This window comes from Mytilus galloprovincialis, chromosome 1 (genome assembly GCF_965363235.1).
Source record: "Mytilus galloprovincialis chromosome 1, xbMytGall1.hap1.1, whole genome shotgun sequence".
NCBI classification, from domain to species: domain Eukaryota; kingdom Metazoa; phylum Mollusca; class Bivalvia; order Mytilida; family Mytilidae; genus Mytilus; species Mytilus galloprovincialis.
In genome coordinates this window covers 48,022,443-48,043,662 of record NC_134838.1, presented here as the reverse complement: position 1 = coordinate 48,043,662, position 21,220 = coordinate 48,022,443, and the positions used below count along the sequence as shown (strand labels likewise).

Here is a 21,220-nt window from a genome sequence, read left to right as displayed (position 1 = left end):
AACACTAACAACAAGGATAAAACAGGGTATACAGTTCCGTAATTTCGTATATTTTTCTTATCTTCATACTAAAGAGCTCCAAAAGTAGGCGTGCTTATGTGCACTGGGCGGGTCTAAAAACCGACTCTCGGTGGTTAACGTCTCTCGATGGTTAACTTTAAGTGCCTACCGACGAAAATACATAGTTGACGTAAGTACTTGAATTTATCCTGCAATTAGCCAACTGTTGTACAAATAACAGGTATACAAATAAATTTTTGCTTTATTTGTACTTGTACAAATAAAGTTCCATGTTACCCCACATCCATGTTGATTGAACTTGAGCAAGCTGTAATATGAATATTTCTGTTTCCTAACCAGTTCATTTTGGGGTCCTTTTCGCTGTCCTCGTTTCAAAAATGTCGATTTCTTTGAGAAATTAGAGACAATCATTTAGATTTTAATAACCACATTTGCAAGTGTTAGGAGTAATTTCAGGATAAACACAATATATGTAAATTGTCGGAAAATATAAAATGGAAATATAAAATTTATTTCTGTAAGGTAGAATAAATATATTTGTGTCGATTTAATTGATTAAACATTTGACATCTTTCGAAATAAGTACACAATATTAATGAAGTGAAAAATAGCGTTTTATTGTTACAATATTGTAATTTTATGATCATCAATTTTTTAAATCAAATAAGCTTATAAATTTAAAATTTAGTGTATGTAGGTAAACGAAAACCATGGACTTTCACCTGGAAAAGTAACTATAACAAAAACAATCAAAATAGACGAGAAGGCTAAAAGAGATGCAGAAAACAAAAAGTTACCGGCTATCAAAAGGAAGAGAAAAAACAAAAAATCCGATTCGTTTGTTAACACTTTGACCAAAGAGACCAAAGAAGGTATAACCTATCAATCACAGATTACCATGGGACCAGATGGGGATCATGCAGACATTGAAACAATTCCAGACCCAAGTGATTTAGAACTACCAAAAACAGTCGACTTTGATAATAACGAGGAACTTTCTGTTGTGGTTTTCGACATTGAAACCACTGGATTTGGTAAGTTAAAAATATTCACACCACGATGTTTATTATTTAAATAACTTAAAAGTAAATCGGACTTAAACATCTTAAGTAATTTGAAATATACCAGAAATTAACATCTATATGTACGGCTTCAACAACGACAAGCAAAGTACATACCCCATATTCAGCTGTAAAATGGCCCGAAAACCTTTCATGATAAAATTTACAGGCAACCACTCATAAGCCCAAATCAATAAATGTAAGACGTTGTATTCTTTTGTTGTATATTTTCTTTGAAAAACACCGGTTCATCAAATGGTTGTCAAACTGACCCGATTACTATCGATTTATTGAAAAGAAACAATCATACGTTATAGCAATCAACATAATTATGATCATAAATGAAAAATACAAAATACGGAATTCAATAAAGTGAGACGCAATTGTTATTTATAAAAATAAAATGTTAATAATTGTAAAATATATATATATATATATTTATTTATTACAGGATACGATTCCGAGATAGTTCAATTGTCAGCAGTGTGTAACAAAGGAGAGTTTGACAAATATATTATTCCGACAAAACCGATTCACCCCAAAGCTACTGAAGTCACCCATCTTTTTAGTACTGGAACACGTCTGTATTATAAAGGTCAGCAACTTATGACAGAGCCGAAGGAGAATGTGTTTAATAGTTTTATTGATTGGCTTCCTAAAAATGCATTACTGGTTGCACATAATTGCAAACAGTTTGATGCAAAAATTCTTGTAACACAGATGCAGCCTTTGGCTTCAACAATTTTAGAAAACCTCAAAGACCGACTTTTAGGATTTTCAGACACACTACCATTATTTCGTGTTAAATTCCCGAAAAGAAAGTCATACTCTCAGAGCTCTCTTGCCAAAGACATACTTAAAACAACATACAATGCTCACAATGCGCTTGATGATGTAAAAATATTAAAGCAGTTGATAGAGGTAGACACAACAAAAGAACAACTAATTGAGAATAGTTTCGAGGTTAATGAAATAGAACGCCAATTGCAAATGTTTAATGCAAAAAAACACTTACTTGTCTCTTATAATGGGGTTATAAGGGAAAAGGTAATGTCAAAAGCCCTGTGCGATAGGGCAGCCGGAAGTGGGCTTAGTTTTGAACATATAAAGTCTTCTTTTAGAAGAGGTGGACAAGACATCGTTCGTAGTATTTTTGCCGAAAAGACTTCAAATGGGAAACCAAGGATCAGTAATCAGAAGAAATTATAAATCGTGTTAGCCAATATTTATCTAATTGACCATATTCATTAAATTATATTTTTATACATGATTGCGTGTTATTTACTTGATACGTTTATTTTTCATAAATTTCAGGAAATGAAAGACAACTGAAATGAGTCAATGTAAAACAGCGTAATATTATGTATTCCGTAACGTCACATATTTCTGTCAATTTCTAAGCGTATCGGTCATCTTTGAAGCAATTTAACTAAAAAACAAGGATGATGACATATGTTTTTTTATGTATTTATGGGTTCGGTATACATTCCTGGATGTTATGTTAGTTTTTAGGCTTTCTCCGTATATGAGAAAATAGACATCCATTGACAAATCCAAAAAAGTAAGTAGAAAAAAAGGCTTTTTCCCTATATGTCTTTGTAAATTTGGCGCCAAAATTGGCATTTACTAATCAAAATTACCAAAAAACAAGAATGGTGACCCCCATTTTTTATTTCATATTTCGATGTAACTCGATTCAAAGAACAAGTGTGCCAAAAAAAATTGAAATCGGGAGATACGGTATCGTGTTACCTTAATTTGAGTTTCTAGGTTAGGCACAACGGTGCTTTGCTTTTGTGCCAATTGACATTTCATTTGAGTAAAACAAATCTTTCATTTGCGCCACAAACAATATTTTATTTGCGCCAAAATAAAACCTTCAATTGCGCCAATGTTACAGGTAAATAGTATTAAACATAAATTTAAATAATTTGAAAATAAAAGTTTTTGTTTGCAAAATTAAATAAATATTCCTCAGAAATCAGTCGACATTAATCCACACATTCAAGTGATGTTAAAATCTTAATAAAACACAGTTCTGTTATAAATAAACGTGATCAGAACACCTAATATGAAACATGAAAGAAAACAGTTTACACTGGAGTTATTCTAAGCATGATACACTATTGTAAAGTAATACGTCTAACCTGGCAACTTGTAAGCGATGGCCCTTGTGTATTCATGTCTGGAAAATTCCTCCTCTCAAGGTCATGCCATATTGATAAAAATATAGTTCGTTTTTCATGAACTGCAATCCATTTCAGTTGTAATACTGGCTTTGCAACATTTTATTTATTTGGGGTACCGATAAACGACTTGGTCTCCATTTTTTCAGAACGTATGATCTGATAATAAACTAAAAGTGTGGTCATCAAATATTACACATTTAATTCTCCTGTTTTATGTCTGAATTGAAAATGTCCATCTTGACACATCGACATGTGAACACTATATAATTATAAACCTTAGTGACTCTCAACTCAGAAATGAGTGTGGCATTGAACTCACCCCATTATCCATGGTTTTTTTTTGGAAAAAAAAGTTTGTTTCCAGTTTTTGGAGAAAAAAATAATTTGTTTTTGATTCTGAGAAAAAAAAAATTGTTTGTTTCACCCTCAGCTGCCACTATATGTAATGTTAAAATTGAAAGAAAAAAAATGTTTTCGACTTGTCGCGAAAAAAATTGTCCAGAAAAAAACCCATAGCCCCCCCCCCCCCCCCAGAAAATCAAATGGTTGCTGCCTTACCTGAATTACCTGTAAAATGGCGCAAATGAAGTTTTTATTTTTTTGGCGCAAATGAAATATAACCTTGTGGCCCAAATGAAAGATTGTAATTTTCAAAAATTGGTGCAAATGCAATGCGCCCAGGCACAAGTCTTGTGTGGAGGCCTTGGGTATACTGTCAAACATTTCAGTAAGTGTTCGGTAAACAGGAAGTTGTTGAGTGATGAAAATTCACCACACAGTATAGCTGACTTATATTATCCCTGAAACAATATTTATGACAGACTGACTGATGGACTGACTAACAGACAGACAGATTGAGGTAAACAGTAGACCCCCACATTTTTTAGACTCCTTATGGTTTTTTAAAGATGTTGACCTCAGGATGTCTCATTGACAAGACATTTCTTTTACTTAGATGCATTGTGACTTTCTTCATCAATTTGTTTTACTTAGATGCATGGTGACACCCTTCATCATTTTAAGTTAGTTTAGCTACGGTCTCAAGTTGTCTCTGTTGGTGTTTTTCTTTGATAAAAAACTCCACATTGAAAAGATTTTTGAAAATGTGAGCAACATTAATGTTAAACAACAAACACTTAATGATATTAAACAAAATAGAAACTAACTGCACATCGAGAAATAAGCAATAAAAAGAGTGCTCATTGATGCACAAAACATTGACTATGTTCCCTAACATAAATCCAGATGAATATAAAGGTGTAACAAATGTATATTACGCAACTAATAAATTGCTTCGCTGAGCGCAGTCTGATACGACAGCAGAGTTCGAACCCTGAACAGTTGGGTCAAACTTGGACACAATATTCAAGTATGATACTGTATGAATTTGGATTGTGATTAAATATTTTGAAATAATAAAGGTTTCTGATACAATAAATTTGGTCAAAGACCTTTCAAATCTATTGCGCTATTGAAGATTTCTTCTTGAAACTTATAAAAAAAAATTTGTTTTGAAAAAATATGAATCCGTTATAAAAATTGAGGAAACCTCCCCCTACCCTGGAGCAATAACCCCAAACCCCAAAACTCAATCCCAGCCTTCTTTTGTGGTATTGCACCTTCTTATAAATAATTCATAGATATCCATTCACTTAAACTAAAGTTATTGTCCAGGAACCAATGTGTCTTCAGACGACATCATACCATTATACTATCCCCCAAAAGTATTTGGGGTCGTATAAAAACAAAACAATCCAAATAATATTTTTGCTATTAGGGAGCTACCATTTGAGTTTTTTAAATTTTACGCTTTTCAGTCCGTCACTTTTTTTTTATTAGTTTAACCGGCTTTTTTTTTTACAGAAATTTACAGAAACTGTAATAATATCTGTACTCAATATGAATTAATGTGCCATGAAAACAAGCTCAAGGTCGATGAGAATCAATGTACCTGTGAAAAGAAGTTAAGGTCAATTTGAATCAATGAACCATGCAAACGAGCTTAAAAATGCATACACACTTTTAAACAGTAAAAGTTGACAAAACAAAGGTAAATAAGAAACTGAAAAGATAATCATAAAAACATAGCTCTGATAAAAAACAAGAGTGCACACACTGATATGTCTTTCCTTCTTTACTTACCAGATATTTTATTGATAGTCCTGAATATAAAGCTTTATCATATACTTAGACTAAATAACATATGATTTTTACCGTATGATAATAGCATTAAATTAAAGTATTTTCCATATTTTTCGAATTGGTGCTTAGCGGGCTGATATGAAAAGTTTATCACATGCTTCGATTGTTATCACATGCCTTTCCGTAACGTTATCACATGGCATTCCGGTGATACTCGGCAAATTCCGGAAAATTCACCTCAGTGCTACGCTTTCAGTGAAAAACATTACAAAGTAGTGTACAAAACAATTATTTGAATACTGAAAAGTATATTGTGTAAAATAATTAAATTAAATAAAAAAAAAAAAAAATAAATAAATAAATGCATTTTTTAAGTTTTTCTGAAACATAATTTAGAAAGTTACTTAAAAAAAAGTTGACTTTTCCAAACAATGTTCATTATGTATCGATTCGTTCATGTTAGAATGTGTTTTTTTTTTCTCTGTTGATGCATATGATAGAAAGATTTCATATTGACTGTATCAAATTTTGGGTCCGACGTCCGTGAACTTTTTACTCTTTCAACTTCTTTCCGGGAACCACGTAGAAGGATCAATATATGAATCTGTTATTTTTCTCTACTGTTGAAGCATATGATAAAAAGATCATAACATGTCATTTTTCATATCGCATGTATTATCAGCCCTCGGTCAATATCAGCCCTCGAGCCATGCGGCTCTTGGGCTGATATTGAACCTAGGGCTGATAATACATGCGATATGAAAAATGCCATGTAATAATCTGATATTACAGCCTTTACAACAACTATCACATAAACATAATATGATCCAAGAAAATTATGTCAAGGTCATATTAACCTTACAAGAAATACATGTACACCTTAGAATCATTCAATACAACAAATATAGTTGACCTATTGCTTATCATGCTTATAGTTTCTAAGAAACAGACTTAACAAAAAAAAGGTCATAATGAACCTTGAAAATGAGGTTAAGGTCAAATGAACCATGCATGCCAGGCAGACATGTATAGCTTATAATCCTCCCATTCAACAAAAAAAGTTGACCCAATACTTATAGTTTAAGAAAAACAGACAAATACACAAAAACTTAACACTGAGCAATGAACCATGAAAATGAGGTCAAGGTCAAATTAAACCTGATAGGCTGACATGTACATCATAAAATATTTTCATACACCAAATATAGTTGACCTATTGCATATAGTATGAGAAAAAAGCCCAAAACTCAAAAAACTTTACTTTGACCACTGTCAAATAACACTGCCTGTTGGACATGTACATCTTACAATCATTCCATATGCCAAATATAGTAGACCTATTGATTATAGTATCTGACATATGGACGTGACCCAAAAAACTACACCTTGTTCACTAATCCATGAAATGAGGTCCAGGTCAAGTGAAAACTGTCTGACAGGCATGTCGACCTTGCATCCTATTACTCATAATAAGAGTGAAATGAACATTACAAACAAGAATGTGTCCCCAATACACGGATGCCCCACTCACACTATCATTTTCTATGTTTAGTGAACCGTGAAATTGGGGTAAAAACTCTTATTTGGCATTAAAATTAGAAAGATCATATCATAAGGAACATGTGTACTAAGTGTCAAGTTGATTGGACGTCAACTTCATCAAAAACTACCTTGATCAAAAACTTTAACCTGAAGCGGGACAAATGGACGTTCAGACAGACAAACTATCGTAGGTGGGGCATAAAAATGTTACCTTTTTTTTTTAAGTAGTCACAGAACCATGACAATGAAGTCAAGGACAATGGACATGTGACAGAAGGAAACTTCCCAACATAAGGCATTTATATACAAAGTATAAGGCATCCAGGTTTTCAACCTTCTAAAATATAAAGCTTTTAAGAAGTTAGTTAACGCTGCAGATGCTGCTGCCTGATCACTATCCCTATGTTGATCTTTCTGCAACAAAAGTCGCAGGCTCAGCAAAAACCAGTAAACATATAAATAAGGCCGTTAGTTTTCTCATTTGAATTGTTTTACATTGTCTTATCGGGGCTTTTTAAAGCTGACTATGCGGATTGTCTTTGCTCATTGTTGAAGGCCGTTCGGTGACCTATAGTTGTTAATGTCTGTGTCATTTTGGTATCTTGTGGACAGTTGTCTCATTGGCAATCATAAGACATCTTCTTTTTTATATGGTCAGGCAAACTCTTACAGATGGACAGCCACACCTTATAACAAGAATGTGTCCCTAGTACACAGAAGCCCCATCCGCACTATCATTTTCTATGTTCAGTTGGCCTTGAAAATGGGGTAAAACTCTAATTTGGCATTAAAATTAGAAAGATCATATCATAGGGAACATGTGTACTAAGTTTCAATTGATTGGACTTTAATTTCATCAAAAACTACCTTGACCAAAAATTTTAATCTGAAGCGGGACAAACGAACGAACAGACGGACAGATGCACAGACCAGAAAACATAATGCCATAAATTGGACATAAAAATCCTATAGACACTGTCTGATTTCCATGTCACTCATCATACCTGTGTATTGACTTGTAAACATGAAAATGAGCTCATAATACATAGTTGTCTCATTGGCAATCATACCACATCTTCTTATTTTTATAACAAGGACAACTGAATACGTCTGAGAGAGAGGAACACATTACAATGATTCAATACATTATATATATTTGAATTATGAATTGTATTTCAAAAAATGGTATCAATGAATAAAGATTGTTTCACAGAACAAATAAATCATAATTGAGGAATGATATTTCTTTGTGAGAGTTCTCTACAATATATAAAGTCCTTTGTTTAACTGTCAAATGATTAACATCACTGTCATCTAAGCTGTCATAATAACATTGATAAATGTCATCTTATCATATGTTATACAGTTGACACAATGGACTGGTCCTCAGAAAAAATAAGTTCAGATATCATGTCATATTTTCAGCTTGTATCCATAATGTCATCCTTGAGATCATCAATTTCATCAGCTGAAAAATATTTTCAATAATATAAACATAAATTTAAATTCATTTTTTACTAAATAAAAATTGTACTTAAGTTATTGTGGACAATTTATTCAGTTAAATCTCAAATACCATACATCAACTTCTACTTGTCATTTTTTTGTTTTATTTTGTTGTTGTATCAATGACGTCCACACCACTTCTGCTTGTATTTATTTTTTTATATTCAAATACAATATCTATCTTGTTCTATTACAATAGTTGTCTTTTGTTTTCTAACAAAAAGTATCACCAGCCCACTAGCCAGGTGAGCTAAAAGAGCATGTTTAGTTTTTATTTGTTGTGAACAGTGACAAAACAATGAATTGAGCATTGATAAAAATGAAGCCAAACAAAAAAAATGGCAATTCATATACAAAAGGACTACAACAGTTACTAGAATAAAGTATATATATTTATTTCAAGTATAAATAAAAGTTACCATCTAATATCTGCTGTAACTCATGAATGGCTGCTATTAACACATGGAATTGTTTTCTTCTCATACCAAGCTGCAAAATTTCAAGTAAATATTGATATCAAAAGAGACACAAATATTTAAATTTAAGCAAATTTTTGTATTGATGATTGATGAGTCTTTTGAAGTCTGAAGTACGAAATTTTAATCCTGGTATCTATGATCAGGAACATATATATTGACAGGACTTGACACTACCTGATTGTAGTCGCTTTTATTGTTGTGCCATCGTAAATTAAGATACAATACGGAAACAGACATATGTTTAAAACAGACTCACTATTATCCTAAAAATTTCTAATAATATCAACAAAATGTCATTCAAACTAGTTTTATAGTGATGCTAGTGTATCAAACTTGTATTCTGTCACTACAAATTTGTTAAAATCGCAAGCAGTTCATCACAGAACTGTGCAGAATGCAAACAAGGTAATAAAAAAATGGCGGCAATTGCCGTGATGATTTACAAATTCCAAAACTATTATAAAACACTTCACATCAAATAAATCAAACTTATTTTAGTAATTTTATATGACAAAATATATCTTCTAAATGATAAAAACTTGTATTTATTTACAATTATAGAGTTATGTGGTTTACTTCTTGAGCATTTCAACAGTTTTTCAGTCAGACGCTACCAAAATCCATAAATCTCGGGAAGTCTCAGGGAGTCTGAGATTTTTTCAATTTTATACTGAAAAGCGTATCAAATTCATTTCCCGTTAGGTATACTGTTTCCAGCTATGATTGGTTAATTGAGAGTAAACTCACAACAGGCTACCTTTCCTTACAATACTATACTATTTATCTAAGTAAGTAAATTCAATAACTTCACCCTTTAACATAAGGACCACAAGGGATCAGGGTTATATTCCTTTAAGCACATCTTTAGGTAGTATTCTACAACTTTGTAAAGTTTCATCAATAGATAAAATGTAGAATGGAAATGGTGAATATGTCAAAGAGACAACTCAACTAAAGAGCAGACAACAGTCGAAGAGACTGTAACAGTATATTGCAATATAAGAGGTTAAATAGAAAAAAAAGGAGACAAGATAATATGGTTAAAAAAAACCAACAATATTAAACAAAACATTATACAGATAACCTAACAAATGAGCAATAGAAATCCCATCGAACATAGACGGCAGATGCTCCAGAAGACTAAGCAATTCCTGCTCTGTTCGGAAACAAACTTGGTGATAAAATGTATTAAAGGACAGGAAACTTTTAAGGGTCAGTGTTGGAATTTTAAGGATTTATATCCTGATAATTTTGTACTTGGAAAAAAGAAAGCTAAATGAATGAAGTACAAAAATTGTCCAAGTTTTTGACTCCACAAATTTTATTTAAATTTCTCTGAATTCTATTAATTGAAAGGAAAAGCTTGCTTTTAATCTTTGAAATTTGATCTCTCTTTTTAAGAACTTAACTTTTCATTGAAATTGGAATTCTTGGGTTAATAATTGCATTAGATGTATGTTTCATTATGATACTTTATTCTGATTGGCTAACTGCACATCACATGTTATTCCGTAAGCAATTGCATTGCTCAATAAAACTTTTCATTCATGATAATATGTGGTCCCACAATAAAGTGGACAGGTGAATTAAATAAAACAATAATAAAATTTGTGTTTTCATGATCATTGCTAAAAAAATTCGTAAGGGTTCCACGGAACCCAGTGTCTCGCCTACTTTTGCTGTTAATCGCAGACTCAACAAAAATGAGGAAAGACATCAATAAAAATTTCCCTCTCGATACTGTCTTTTGATTGAAAGATTAAGAAGCTTCCAAGTTTGGTAAAAAATCCAGGATAGTTTATGAATGTAATAAATGTTTTATAAACTTTAACTGCAGACTGTATGTAATGTTAACTGGAAGAAAAACTAAGTCCATTTATAAGTAAAATACGGAAAAAGTGAATTTTTTTTTTCACAAAATTTACTTCTGAATAATATCTTATGATCAGAAACAAGCTTTTGTCTAAGTTTGGTAGAAATCCAGGATAGTTTAAGAACATTATAAAAATTTTAAAAACTTTAACCACAGAGTGAATGTTTTGTTTCTGGCAAAAAAACTAAGTCCATTTATAAGTAAAATACGGAAAAGTGGAAATTTATTTTTACAAAATTTTCTTCTTGACACTACCTTATGATCATAAAAAAGCTTCTGTCCAAGTTTGGTACAAATTAAGGATAGTTTATGAAAGTTATTAAAATTTTAAAAACTTTAACCACAGAGTGAATGTAATGTTTCCTCGCAGAAAAACTAAGTCCATTTATAAGTAAAATACGGAAAAGTGGAAATTTATTTTTTGCAAAATTTTCTTCTTGATACTATCTTATGATCATAAACAAGCTTCTGTCCAAGTTGGGTACAAATCAAGGATAGTTTATGAAAGTAATTAAATTTTAAAAACTTTAACCACAGAGTGAATGTAATGTTTCCTCGCAGAAAAACTAAGTCCATTTATAAGTAAAATACGGAAAAAATGGAATTTTATTTTCACAAAACTTACTTCTGGATACTTTCTTATGATCATAAACAAGCTTCTGTCTAAGTTTGGTAGAAATTCAGTATAGTTTAAGAAAGTTATTAAAATTTTAAAAACTTTAACCACAGAGTGAATATTTGTGGACGCCGCCGACGACGACGACGACGCCGACGACGACGGAATGTAGGATCGCTTAGTCTCGCTTTTTCGACTAAAGTCGAAGGCTCGACAAAAAATGTAATTATAAGTATTGAATACTTCTTTTTGTAACTTCATAGGGATGTAAAAGAAATGACCGTGCGCACATTTTTAGTATGAAGCGCTTCCTTCATACAAAATGTACTTCGGTCAATGCTTTTACACCCCAATGAAGTTACAAAAAGAAGCATTCAATTCTTAAATAATATGTAATATTAACAATAATTCAAAATCTTCATGAGTTTTATACACAATTTTCTTTTTTTTTCATTTAGTTTGTACTTATACTGTACTACAATGTTAAAATATCACCTTCTGCTCAAGACTCTTCTTCTTTTCTTCCAAACTGGTCACCTCCTTGTCTATAACTTGAAGCTGCCTAAAATAATAAAATACAAATTATAGAACAATAAATCACACTCTTATAGTTGAAACAGTAATGGTTTGAAGAGTTATTGAAATCTCCCCCCCCCCCCTGGTGGTCCTTGAGGGAAATAAACTGGTTATCACTATCATTTCTATTGCAAAATACTAAAATTGTGCCAGTCATTTGCAATTTTTTGTGGTCAAATCCCTCTAGGACCACTGCTTTTCGAGAACTCTGGGTTTGAACTGACCTTATCACAACATAAAACAAACTCTCTACAAATAAAACACAAAGTTACTTCATGATATATAATACTTATTGGTTCAATTCATCAATGTAATTTGTTTAAAACATGTATATAAATAAAATTATTAACAATTATTAAACATGGTTACTGAAAATCACATTCATTATCTGACACAAGCAACAAAATCAACAAATGGAAGTTTTTAACGACCTTGACTGGCTATACAGCCCTTGCACGGTTGGTAACAAATTCAAGCCAGATAATCATTTTAAGTAGAACAGTTGGATGGACAATTATCCTCATTGGATACTATTTTTTTTTATCTTTTGCCACATAATCAGCCTAGATAATTTTTTCAAACAGATGAACAACTGCACATTTATCGCCCTCATTACCACAAGCCACAACATTAGGCTGGATGTTTCTTGTAAATTGACAAATATTTGAGTTACTTTATGTCTTAAACCCATTAGTGTACTTAGTGACCACTTCAGCTTTCTCTTTTTTTAAAACACATAGCATCTAATTAACCTTCTGTTTTCACATTAGTTTATAATAAAGAAAATCAAAAATTGCATGAACTATAATTTCTCATCTTATACATGTTATATGCAGCCTCATGTAATATAATATTACTGTTTATTAACTAACGTTCATATGAGAAATAACAAATACCAATAAAATGTAGGACTCAAATCTATGGCAGATTCCTAATCTATGGAAATGTGATGTCATGGGATCCCAAATCTATGGCAGATTTTTTACAATCCTAATCTATGGCGAGTTTTGTAACTTCCTAATCTAAGGCGGATTTTTGTTGTTTCTAAATCTATGGCAAATTTTGTGCAAATGGAAAACAATGCAGTACATATAAGCAGGAACATATATATATATGGATATACTGTTCCCAGATATAAGACCATTGACATGACGTCTTAAACAAGTGGAAATGTAAAACATGTGTAGAAATATTTGTGTAATAAACATTACATAATGGTCAACAAAATTTGTGATGGTAACAAAAATAAACTGTAAAAATTAATGATAAATTCATATATCTCAATACAGACTTCAAGATCGAAATGATGTACCCTGTTAAAATAAAAAAATATATATAATCATGGTACCTATTTTATTCATTTAATAAACCAACTATTAAGTTCCTTAACAAACAGGAAGCCAGTTTTTTTTTTTTATAAAAATAAAATAAAAGGCACAACAGCTCGGTATTGCGCATAGCACATTATTTCATCGCTAAAAATACATTTTTTTTATTTGGCGACAATTTAAATGAAATAGGTATCTGTTAATTTTTTTCTTTCACTTAATAAACTTTGGCAGCTATAGACACTAAAATATGCAGTAATAAAAAAAAAGCAATGCCCTAGCTTGTTCATCACGGGTTTTGCCCGGTACAGCACATTATGTTCCACTTCTTAATAATAGGTCACATCGTCCTTTAAACCATCTGCAAATTGTCGAGTGAAATACCTCCATCTGGAATCGTGTTTAAATCTATGAGCTGCGCAATCAATTGTGGCAGCGTAAATATAATATTGCATTATTTTATTGTGATGCAATTTAAAGATCTGCCATAGATTTGGATAAAACAAAAATCTGCCATAGATTTGAGTTGTTTGGCGTTAGTAACGTCACATTTTCTGCCATAGATTGGGAACCCGCCATAGATTTGAGTCCTACATATATATACATTTGTATATATAAAATGAGAACTCTTTAAAAGTATCCTAAGCTTTTGACTAGTCAAGAAAGTCTACTTCATAGAAACTTTCCAATCTTATATGACATTAATCTTACTTTGTTGTTTCTTGTCTATCTGGATGTTGCTGTATTACTTTTGCCAGTGCATCATACTCTAAAATGGAAATAAATTACTGGCTTCTCGCTTAACTTTCTAATACATATTCTATTATGACGTTCTTTGCTTTGTAAACAACACCGTGATAAAATTCTCAATATATCTATACTTCAGGCAGACTCAGAGATATACATAACAATGGATGTTATAATATCCATCCCACGTAAATCCACATGTATTGGAACCTACTTGCAAACGCTATGCCGATTTTATTGTTTTAAAAATTGCAATTGAAAAAAAGACTTCAGAACTGTTATTCTTATTCCAATGCATAACAAAAATGCACAAGAGCTCGGAGGAATCAACAATGAAAATAAAAATCAGTGAAAGTCCATTAATGCTTTTAGCGCAATAAAGTCATTTCAAAACATGACGTCATATAAATGAAAACGCTCAAGCTGAAGATTTTTACTGTGTTTTTCCATTACATGAATCATGAAAATTCATTTAAAACATTAAAATGGATTTTTGAGGTAAGTGTTGTTTTATATATATTCTATCGCATTATTTGCATATTTACTGATTTCAGCACGTCAACATGGCGGCTCTTTAGTTACAAAATGTCAACTTTGTATTTGACAGTAGCTGATGAGATAAACATGTAAATTAAAAATGGCAAATGTTGGGTTTGAGAATGAACAGAATTAAGCACATGCAAGCTACTGATTAGAATGTTTCAGCTTTATCCAACCAGGAGTTAAACAGAACAGCCACACACGGCAAACCCACCCTCACTTAAGTTTTTTTAATGACCGTATTTGTCCTATTAGAATCAAAATAATTCATGGAAGCCATAGACTTGTTATAACCTTCTATGCAGCCAAGAAATAACAAAATAATTTGAGAGAGGTTTTAATATAGCTATTATACATAATCTCAACAAATTTAAAATGGTTTCTTGGGTGCACACGTCTTTTCAACTCTAAATTATACTTAAAAGTTGAAGTAAATTTACAAAAATGGTATGTTTCTTTTATCATCAAATGTAAAATTTGTTGTTATTACATTTTATGTTATTTTTTATACATCTTTTAACTGTAGTATTGTTAGGAAATACTTAAGATCATGGAAAGAAACTTTTAAATTTGTGCAAGTATTTGGACTAAATTGCATCTACTTCAAAAGATTCTTTGGAAATCACATCTAATGCAAGCTTGGCCTTTATTATCAATATAATAAAACAAGTAATGTATAGAAACCTAAAGATATGGTGTACTTGTATATGCATCAATAGCACACCAATTGTAATCAGCAAACAGATATGTAATGGATGTTGCAGAGTTATCACAAATTGTAGGCAAGTGCTTGTCATACACTTATAAAACCCGAATTTGAAATGAAAACATACCTTGTCTGTTTTTCCTAATTCGTTTTGCTTGCTGTAATTCATTTTTACACTCTGAAATCTTTTCTGTAGCCTCACTGATTTTTTGTTCTGAAAAAAACAAGAGTGCACACGCTGAAATGTCTCGCCTTCTATACTAATCATTGATATTATGTTGATAGTCCTAAGTATAAAGCTAAGCTTTATTACAACTGTCACATAAACTTAACATTAACCAAGATAACTAAACAAAGACCAATGAACCTTGAAAATGAGGTCAAGGTCAGATGAACCATGCCAGGCAGACATGTACAGCTAACAATGCTTCTATACAACATATATAGTTGACCCATTACTTATAGTTTAAGAAAAATAGACCAAAACACAAACACTAAACACTGTGCAATGAACCGTGAAAATGAGGTCACGGTCAAATAAAACCTGCGCGACTGACATAAAGATCATAAAATATTTCCATACACCAAATATAGTTGACCTATGGCATATAGTATTAGATAAAAAGACCAAAACTCAAAAACTTAACTTTGACCACTGAACCATGAAAATGAGGTCAAGGTCACATGACATCTGCCCATTAGACATGTACACCTTACAATCATTCCATACAACAAATATAGTAGACCTATTGCATATAGTATGAGAAAAACAGACCAAAACACAAAAAAATAACTATAACAACTGAACCATGAAAATGAGGTCAAGGTCAGATGACACCTGCCAGTTGGACATGTACACCTTACAGTCCTTCCATACACTGAATATACTAGCCCTATTGCTTATAGTATCTGAGATATGGACTTGACCACCAAAACTTAACCTTGTTCACTGATCCATGAAACGAGGTCGAGGTCAAGTGAAAACTGTCTGACAGACATGAGGACCTTGCAAGGTACGCACATATCAAATATAGTTATCCTATTACTTATAATAAGAGAATTCAACATTACAAAAAATTTGAATTTTTTTTTCAAGTGGTCATTGAACCATGAAAATGAGGTCAAGGACATTGGACATGTAACTGACGGAAACTTGGTAACATGAAGCATCTATATACAAAGTATGAAGCATCCAGTTCTTCCACCTTCTAAAATATAAAGCTTTTAAGAAGTGAGCTAACGCCGCCGCCGGATCACTATCCCTTTGTCGAGCTTTCTGCAACAAAAGTTGCAGGCTCGACAAAAAAGTGTACAGAGCCCATTTCAATTATTTTCCAGCAGATCAGCTAATCTTTTGTGCGATTTAAAAAAACCCAGCCTTTTTCATCAACCCCCTAAAAATAAAATGAAGAAAAGTTTTTTTAAATGGGAACTAGGGCATGTTTTCTATTCAATTCATATCAATAGAAGAAAGTTTTATAGGATCTTTAAATCACCAATAATCTGAAGTTTCAAACAATTCCTCTATTAGTTTTCAGAGAAGATATTCAGCCAACCATAATAAAAAAATGTTAACAAGAATGTGTCCATAGTACACAGATGCCCCAATGGCACTATAATTTTCTGTGTTCAGTGGACCGTGAAATTGGGGTCAGAACTCTAATTTGGCATTAAAATTAGAAAGATCATATCATAAGGAAGATAAGGTATATACTAAGTTTCAAGTTGATTGGACTTCAACTTCATCAAAAACTACCAAAAACTTGAACCTGAAGCAGAACAGACAAACGAACGAATGAACAGACAAATGGATGCAGACCAGAAAACATATTGGGCAAAATAAATGGGGCATAAAAAAAATATATAACATAACAAAAATTCTTTATTAAAGTTATAACAAAATGCTAATAGTTACAGAAATCTTACTTAAAATACTTATTCTTCGGGTATAGAATCATCCCATCTTACACTGTACTATAAATTGTTGTATGCCTAATAGACAATATCTATATTATATATGCAGCTACAATTGCACTATTATTATTTTTTTCATTTTAGGATTCTGATACAAATTTGTATTAAATACAAATTGAAAACTTGTGTAACCGGCTTGTCACCATCTGACCATGTTTCTTTACTATTTTTATATCTTACCAATTTCTTTACTTAATTTTTCATAATTTGATTGCTCCTTCAAATTCATCTTGAAAACATTCAAACATTTTCCTGCAGCACAGTCACACAGAGCTAGGTCTTTCATCATTCTCTCATACTGGGCATGACTGAAAAAGGAACATGTATTTCATTAAAAGAAAATAGTTTGGGTATTTGTTATTTGTAAGAACTTATACATTTGTACATCCCCCAATCAGCTTCACATAAAGGTAAAATAAATTTAATAAAAACATTGGGAGCAACTGTTCCAAAAAAAAAAACAGTTGCCTACCATTCATCTTTTTAAAAAAAATCAGAAAACATAATAAAAAATATAAATACTATGTATTATTCTTACATTATATATTTTGATTTTTTTCAATTTGAAAAAAAAACATTTGATATAAATTAAGTCATTCATGATTCATGACCATTCATTACAGAACAGAGTCAAACAGAAGAAACTTTTTATCATGTTTATGAATATAAATTCATATAACACAGGCCACATGTGCTACTAATACTGTTGTATTTTTTTCCAATTGACCAGTTTGGTAATTTGCTCAAAACTACAATTTGATTTAACATTTTTCTCAGACTACAAAAGCTGAGATATCAATTACAGCCAAGGTACATTATATTAATTACAAGCATATACATGTAACTCATTGTCAGAAATCCATATTGTCATACAAAGTGAATATCATTTGGCAAAAAATGATGCAAAATTTCATTTTCTGTAAACTTCTTCAAAAAACACCCCAGATTTTTTCTACGTCTTTGTGTTGCTTCAGTTTTTTTTAAAATGAATCTTTAATGCAGTATGTATGTCTTGTCATTGTTTTGATTTTTGGCTATCTTTTCTCTCTTTCCTCTCTTTCTACAAATCTAATACCATAAATAAACAAATGAGAAAAAGCGCTGACTTATGATTATGGTAACTGTGTATCATGGCCATTCATGCACATTTGTGTTTTCTGCTCATTGGTGCGGTTGTTGTCTCTTTGACACTTTCTTCATTTCCATTCTCAGTTTTAGTATACAGGGGCTGTTCTTTCTCACAAACATACTGCATACCACATTGCCACCATAAGAGATACAGTGTTTGTGGTTTTGCAAGTTACATTGCATGTCATCCTATTGGGGCACAGGGGTAGGTGTTCAAAGTCTTGATAAACAGTATTTTCAAGGTGGCATTAACTTATCATACAATTGTAAATTTGGAAATTGTCAACATTTTGGAAAATGCCTGTCCATGTTAAAACTATGATATTTATTGATTATTGCATTTACTAAATACAATATAATAAGTTCTCCAACATATTAGGACATTAGACAAAGCTGTATCAATGAAAATCTAAAAAAAAAAAAAGAATTAAGCAAGTTTACAAAAACTATAGATTACTTTTCTTCCTTGGTCTCTGATTCACTTGCCCAATGGAAAAATGTTTTTAATAAGCTGGCAATTCTCTTATCGTCACCACCTCCATCACCTTCTATTAATAACCTCCTCCGAAAAATATCATCTACAACAAATGTTTTTAGTTTAATAATTTACTATTAGCATAATTAATTTATGGTTTGATTTCTGTATTTGACTAAATAAAATTGAACTGGATTTGAGAAAACATGAATACATCTATTTTAGTTATTATATTACTCAAGATAATTGATTAAACACAGATACATTTGTATATTTAATTAGATAATTGGATTAGTTATTGTTAAGTGATAAAATAAGTGTCAAAGTGATTGACAAGGGGTGTGTATCATAATAATCCAATCAACTTATTATTCAATTTAATCATTTCAAAACAAGACTGTAACCATATCCCTTGGCCTTTGCTTATGTCATTTTGTGCACATCATTACCATTAAAGTGCAATTTAGTTATAATTTTTTTTAGAGTTATGATATATAAAAGGTATATAAATGAAAGCAAATACAACAAAATATCTTTTAATATATATATAATTGAAGTACATGATTTATGAAGTATGGATGAAATGACTATTACTACATAGGCGAATCGACAAAGGCCAAACCTGCTCCATTGGCATGTTTCCAGTAAAATTATGCATTTTGAGAAATTGTGTTTCAAAAAATTCTGAATTTTATATAAAAGGTATATAACAGGTTGGGAACAAACCCTATATATGGTGTTTATACCTTTATAGAGGGATAAAATGGTCCCTCTATAGAGGGAATTTTTTGTTAAGACTGGATTTAAAGCAAAATAAGGCATATTGGCAGTCTCTACTTATTATGACAGTAACCTGCAACAGTTAATGCACCAATTGATGTACTTAGTTTAATATGCACATACCCAGTTTACATGGTTTACTGCTAAACTGACTGTATATACAATCTATTGTACACCATGATTGAAAGCTGTGATGATCAGGTAAATTCTACTAAGTTATACCTCACTGAACAGAATGTCTTTATTAGTTACCCCACCAGGACGCAGTGTGTCAGTGTAAGATCACCCTGATGTGTCGTTGCTTGATATGCTAAAGGTCGAGTTTGAATCCCAGCACATACACTGGATTTTTTCTATGTGAATTTTGATAGATAGCCTTTTCCGTATAATTGTATATTTAATTATAAGTTTTATAGTGGATTTGACAATCCCGCCAAAATGTTACAGAACAAAGGAAAGCATGCACAACAAAAAAACTCAAACTGGGGTGATCTGGTAGGGGTGATACGGCTCAGATCACCACTGTTAATAGAACAAAGAAGCTGGGATGTATATAGCTAGATTTAACATAAATTTTAAAGGTCACTGTCCCCTTGTTGTAGATCAGGCCTTGAAGGCATAAAACTTTGCTCAGTGCTTGGAGCACAAAAATCATGCTCGAAAACTGAAATCCAGCAATTTGATTGGTTGATTTTTCGAGTCTGAGTACAAAAATCATGCTCGAAAGTTTTATGACCGTGAGGCCAGGAGTTCAGATAGGTATACAATAGCTTTCAAGTTCTGTCAGCAGAAAACTGGGCATCCCAATTTTGGTAAAGTGCAATTATTGATGCATATAATGCTTTATATTATAGCCAATATAAAGTTCTAGAAAATGCCAATCTGCCCTATTTTGCTTTAAATCCAGTCTTAACAAAAATACAGAAGGATTATCTCTCTAGAAAGGTATGAACACCATATACAGTGGGTTTGTTCCCAATCTGTATAAATCAAAGCAAATACAACAAATTATCTTTTAATATATAATTGAAGAATGGATGAAACGACTACTATTACATAGCCGAATCAACAAAGGCCGAACAGGCTCCATTGGCATGGCCGAACGACTTGTTTCAAATAAAATAACTTGTAAAATTTTGCATTTTGAGAAATTATGTTTCAGAAAATAAAAAAAAGATTTCGAAAATGGGCCACATAATCCTTATTTGAGGGAATTATAATAATTTACATCTAAGTTCTATCTGGCATTGAACAAATTTAAGTCAATCAATCAATCTAAATTCATAAACATTATAAAACATGAAAAGCATGCCGCACGAGAAGACTAACCATCACTCACTGCCATTTTCGTCGCTTGTAGCATCAAATTTGAATAAAATACATGAAATTTGTGGCACGTTTTCGTTTAATTTGTTAATTTCTATATTTCATATTTTAATTCGGAGTTATTTTTCGATCTTCGTAGAAAAATAGGAACTTTTGAATTGTTAAAATCGTCATTTAACAAACTATATTTTCGTTGGCGTAAGCGGAAGAC

At 31.7% G+C, this 21,220-nt stretch overlaps 2 protein-coding genes across 3 annotated transcripts in view; one reads left to right on the top strand and one right to left on the bottom strand.

The window, feature by feature from the left end:
• LOC143076557 (uncharacterized) overlaps positions 1-2,504 on the top strand; it is a 28,819-nt gene extending 26,315 nt beyond the window's left edge. Inside the window, exons 1-3 of one of the 2 annotated variants that reach the window (XM_076252386.1) lie at positions 177-190; positions 719-1,055; positions 1,534-2,504. In XM_076252386.1, coding sequence (XP_076108501.1) covers positions 920-1,055; positions 1,534-2,291 — 894 coding nt within the window. In that variant the 5' untranslated portion in view covers positions 177-190; positions 719-919 and the 3' untranslated portion in view covers positions 2,292-2,504. Of the gene's footprint in view, positions 1-176; positions 191-709; positions 1,056-1,533 lie in introns of those variants that run through there. The other variant, XM_076252393.1, reaches the window with a different exon arrangement.
• A 5,584-nt stretch (positions 2,505-8,088) lies between these two features.
• On the bottom strand, positions 8,089-21,159 carry LOC143076540 (THO complex subunit 7 homolog). Its single transcript, XM_076252370.1, has 8 exons — positions 21,013-21,159; positions 18,886-19,006; positions 17,481-17,608; positions 15,454-15,540; positions 14,045-14,102; positions 11,925-11,991; positions 8,881-8,950; positions 8,089-8,423 (listed from the first exon to the last, which is right to left on the bottom strand). The coding sequence occupies exons 1-8, from the start codon at positions 21,044-21,046 to the stop codon at positions 8,377-8,379; spliced, it is 612 nt and encodes a 203-aa protein (XP_076108485.1). The 5' UTR covers positions 21,047-21,159; the 3' UTR covers positions 8,089-8,376.
• Between the last annotated feature and the right edge of the window lie 61 nt (positions 21,160-21,220).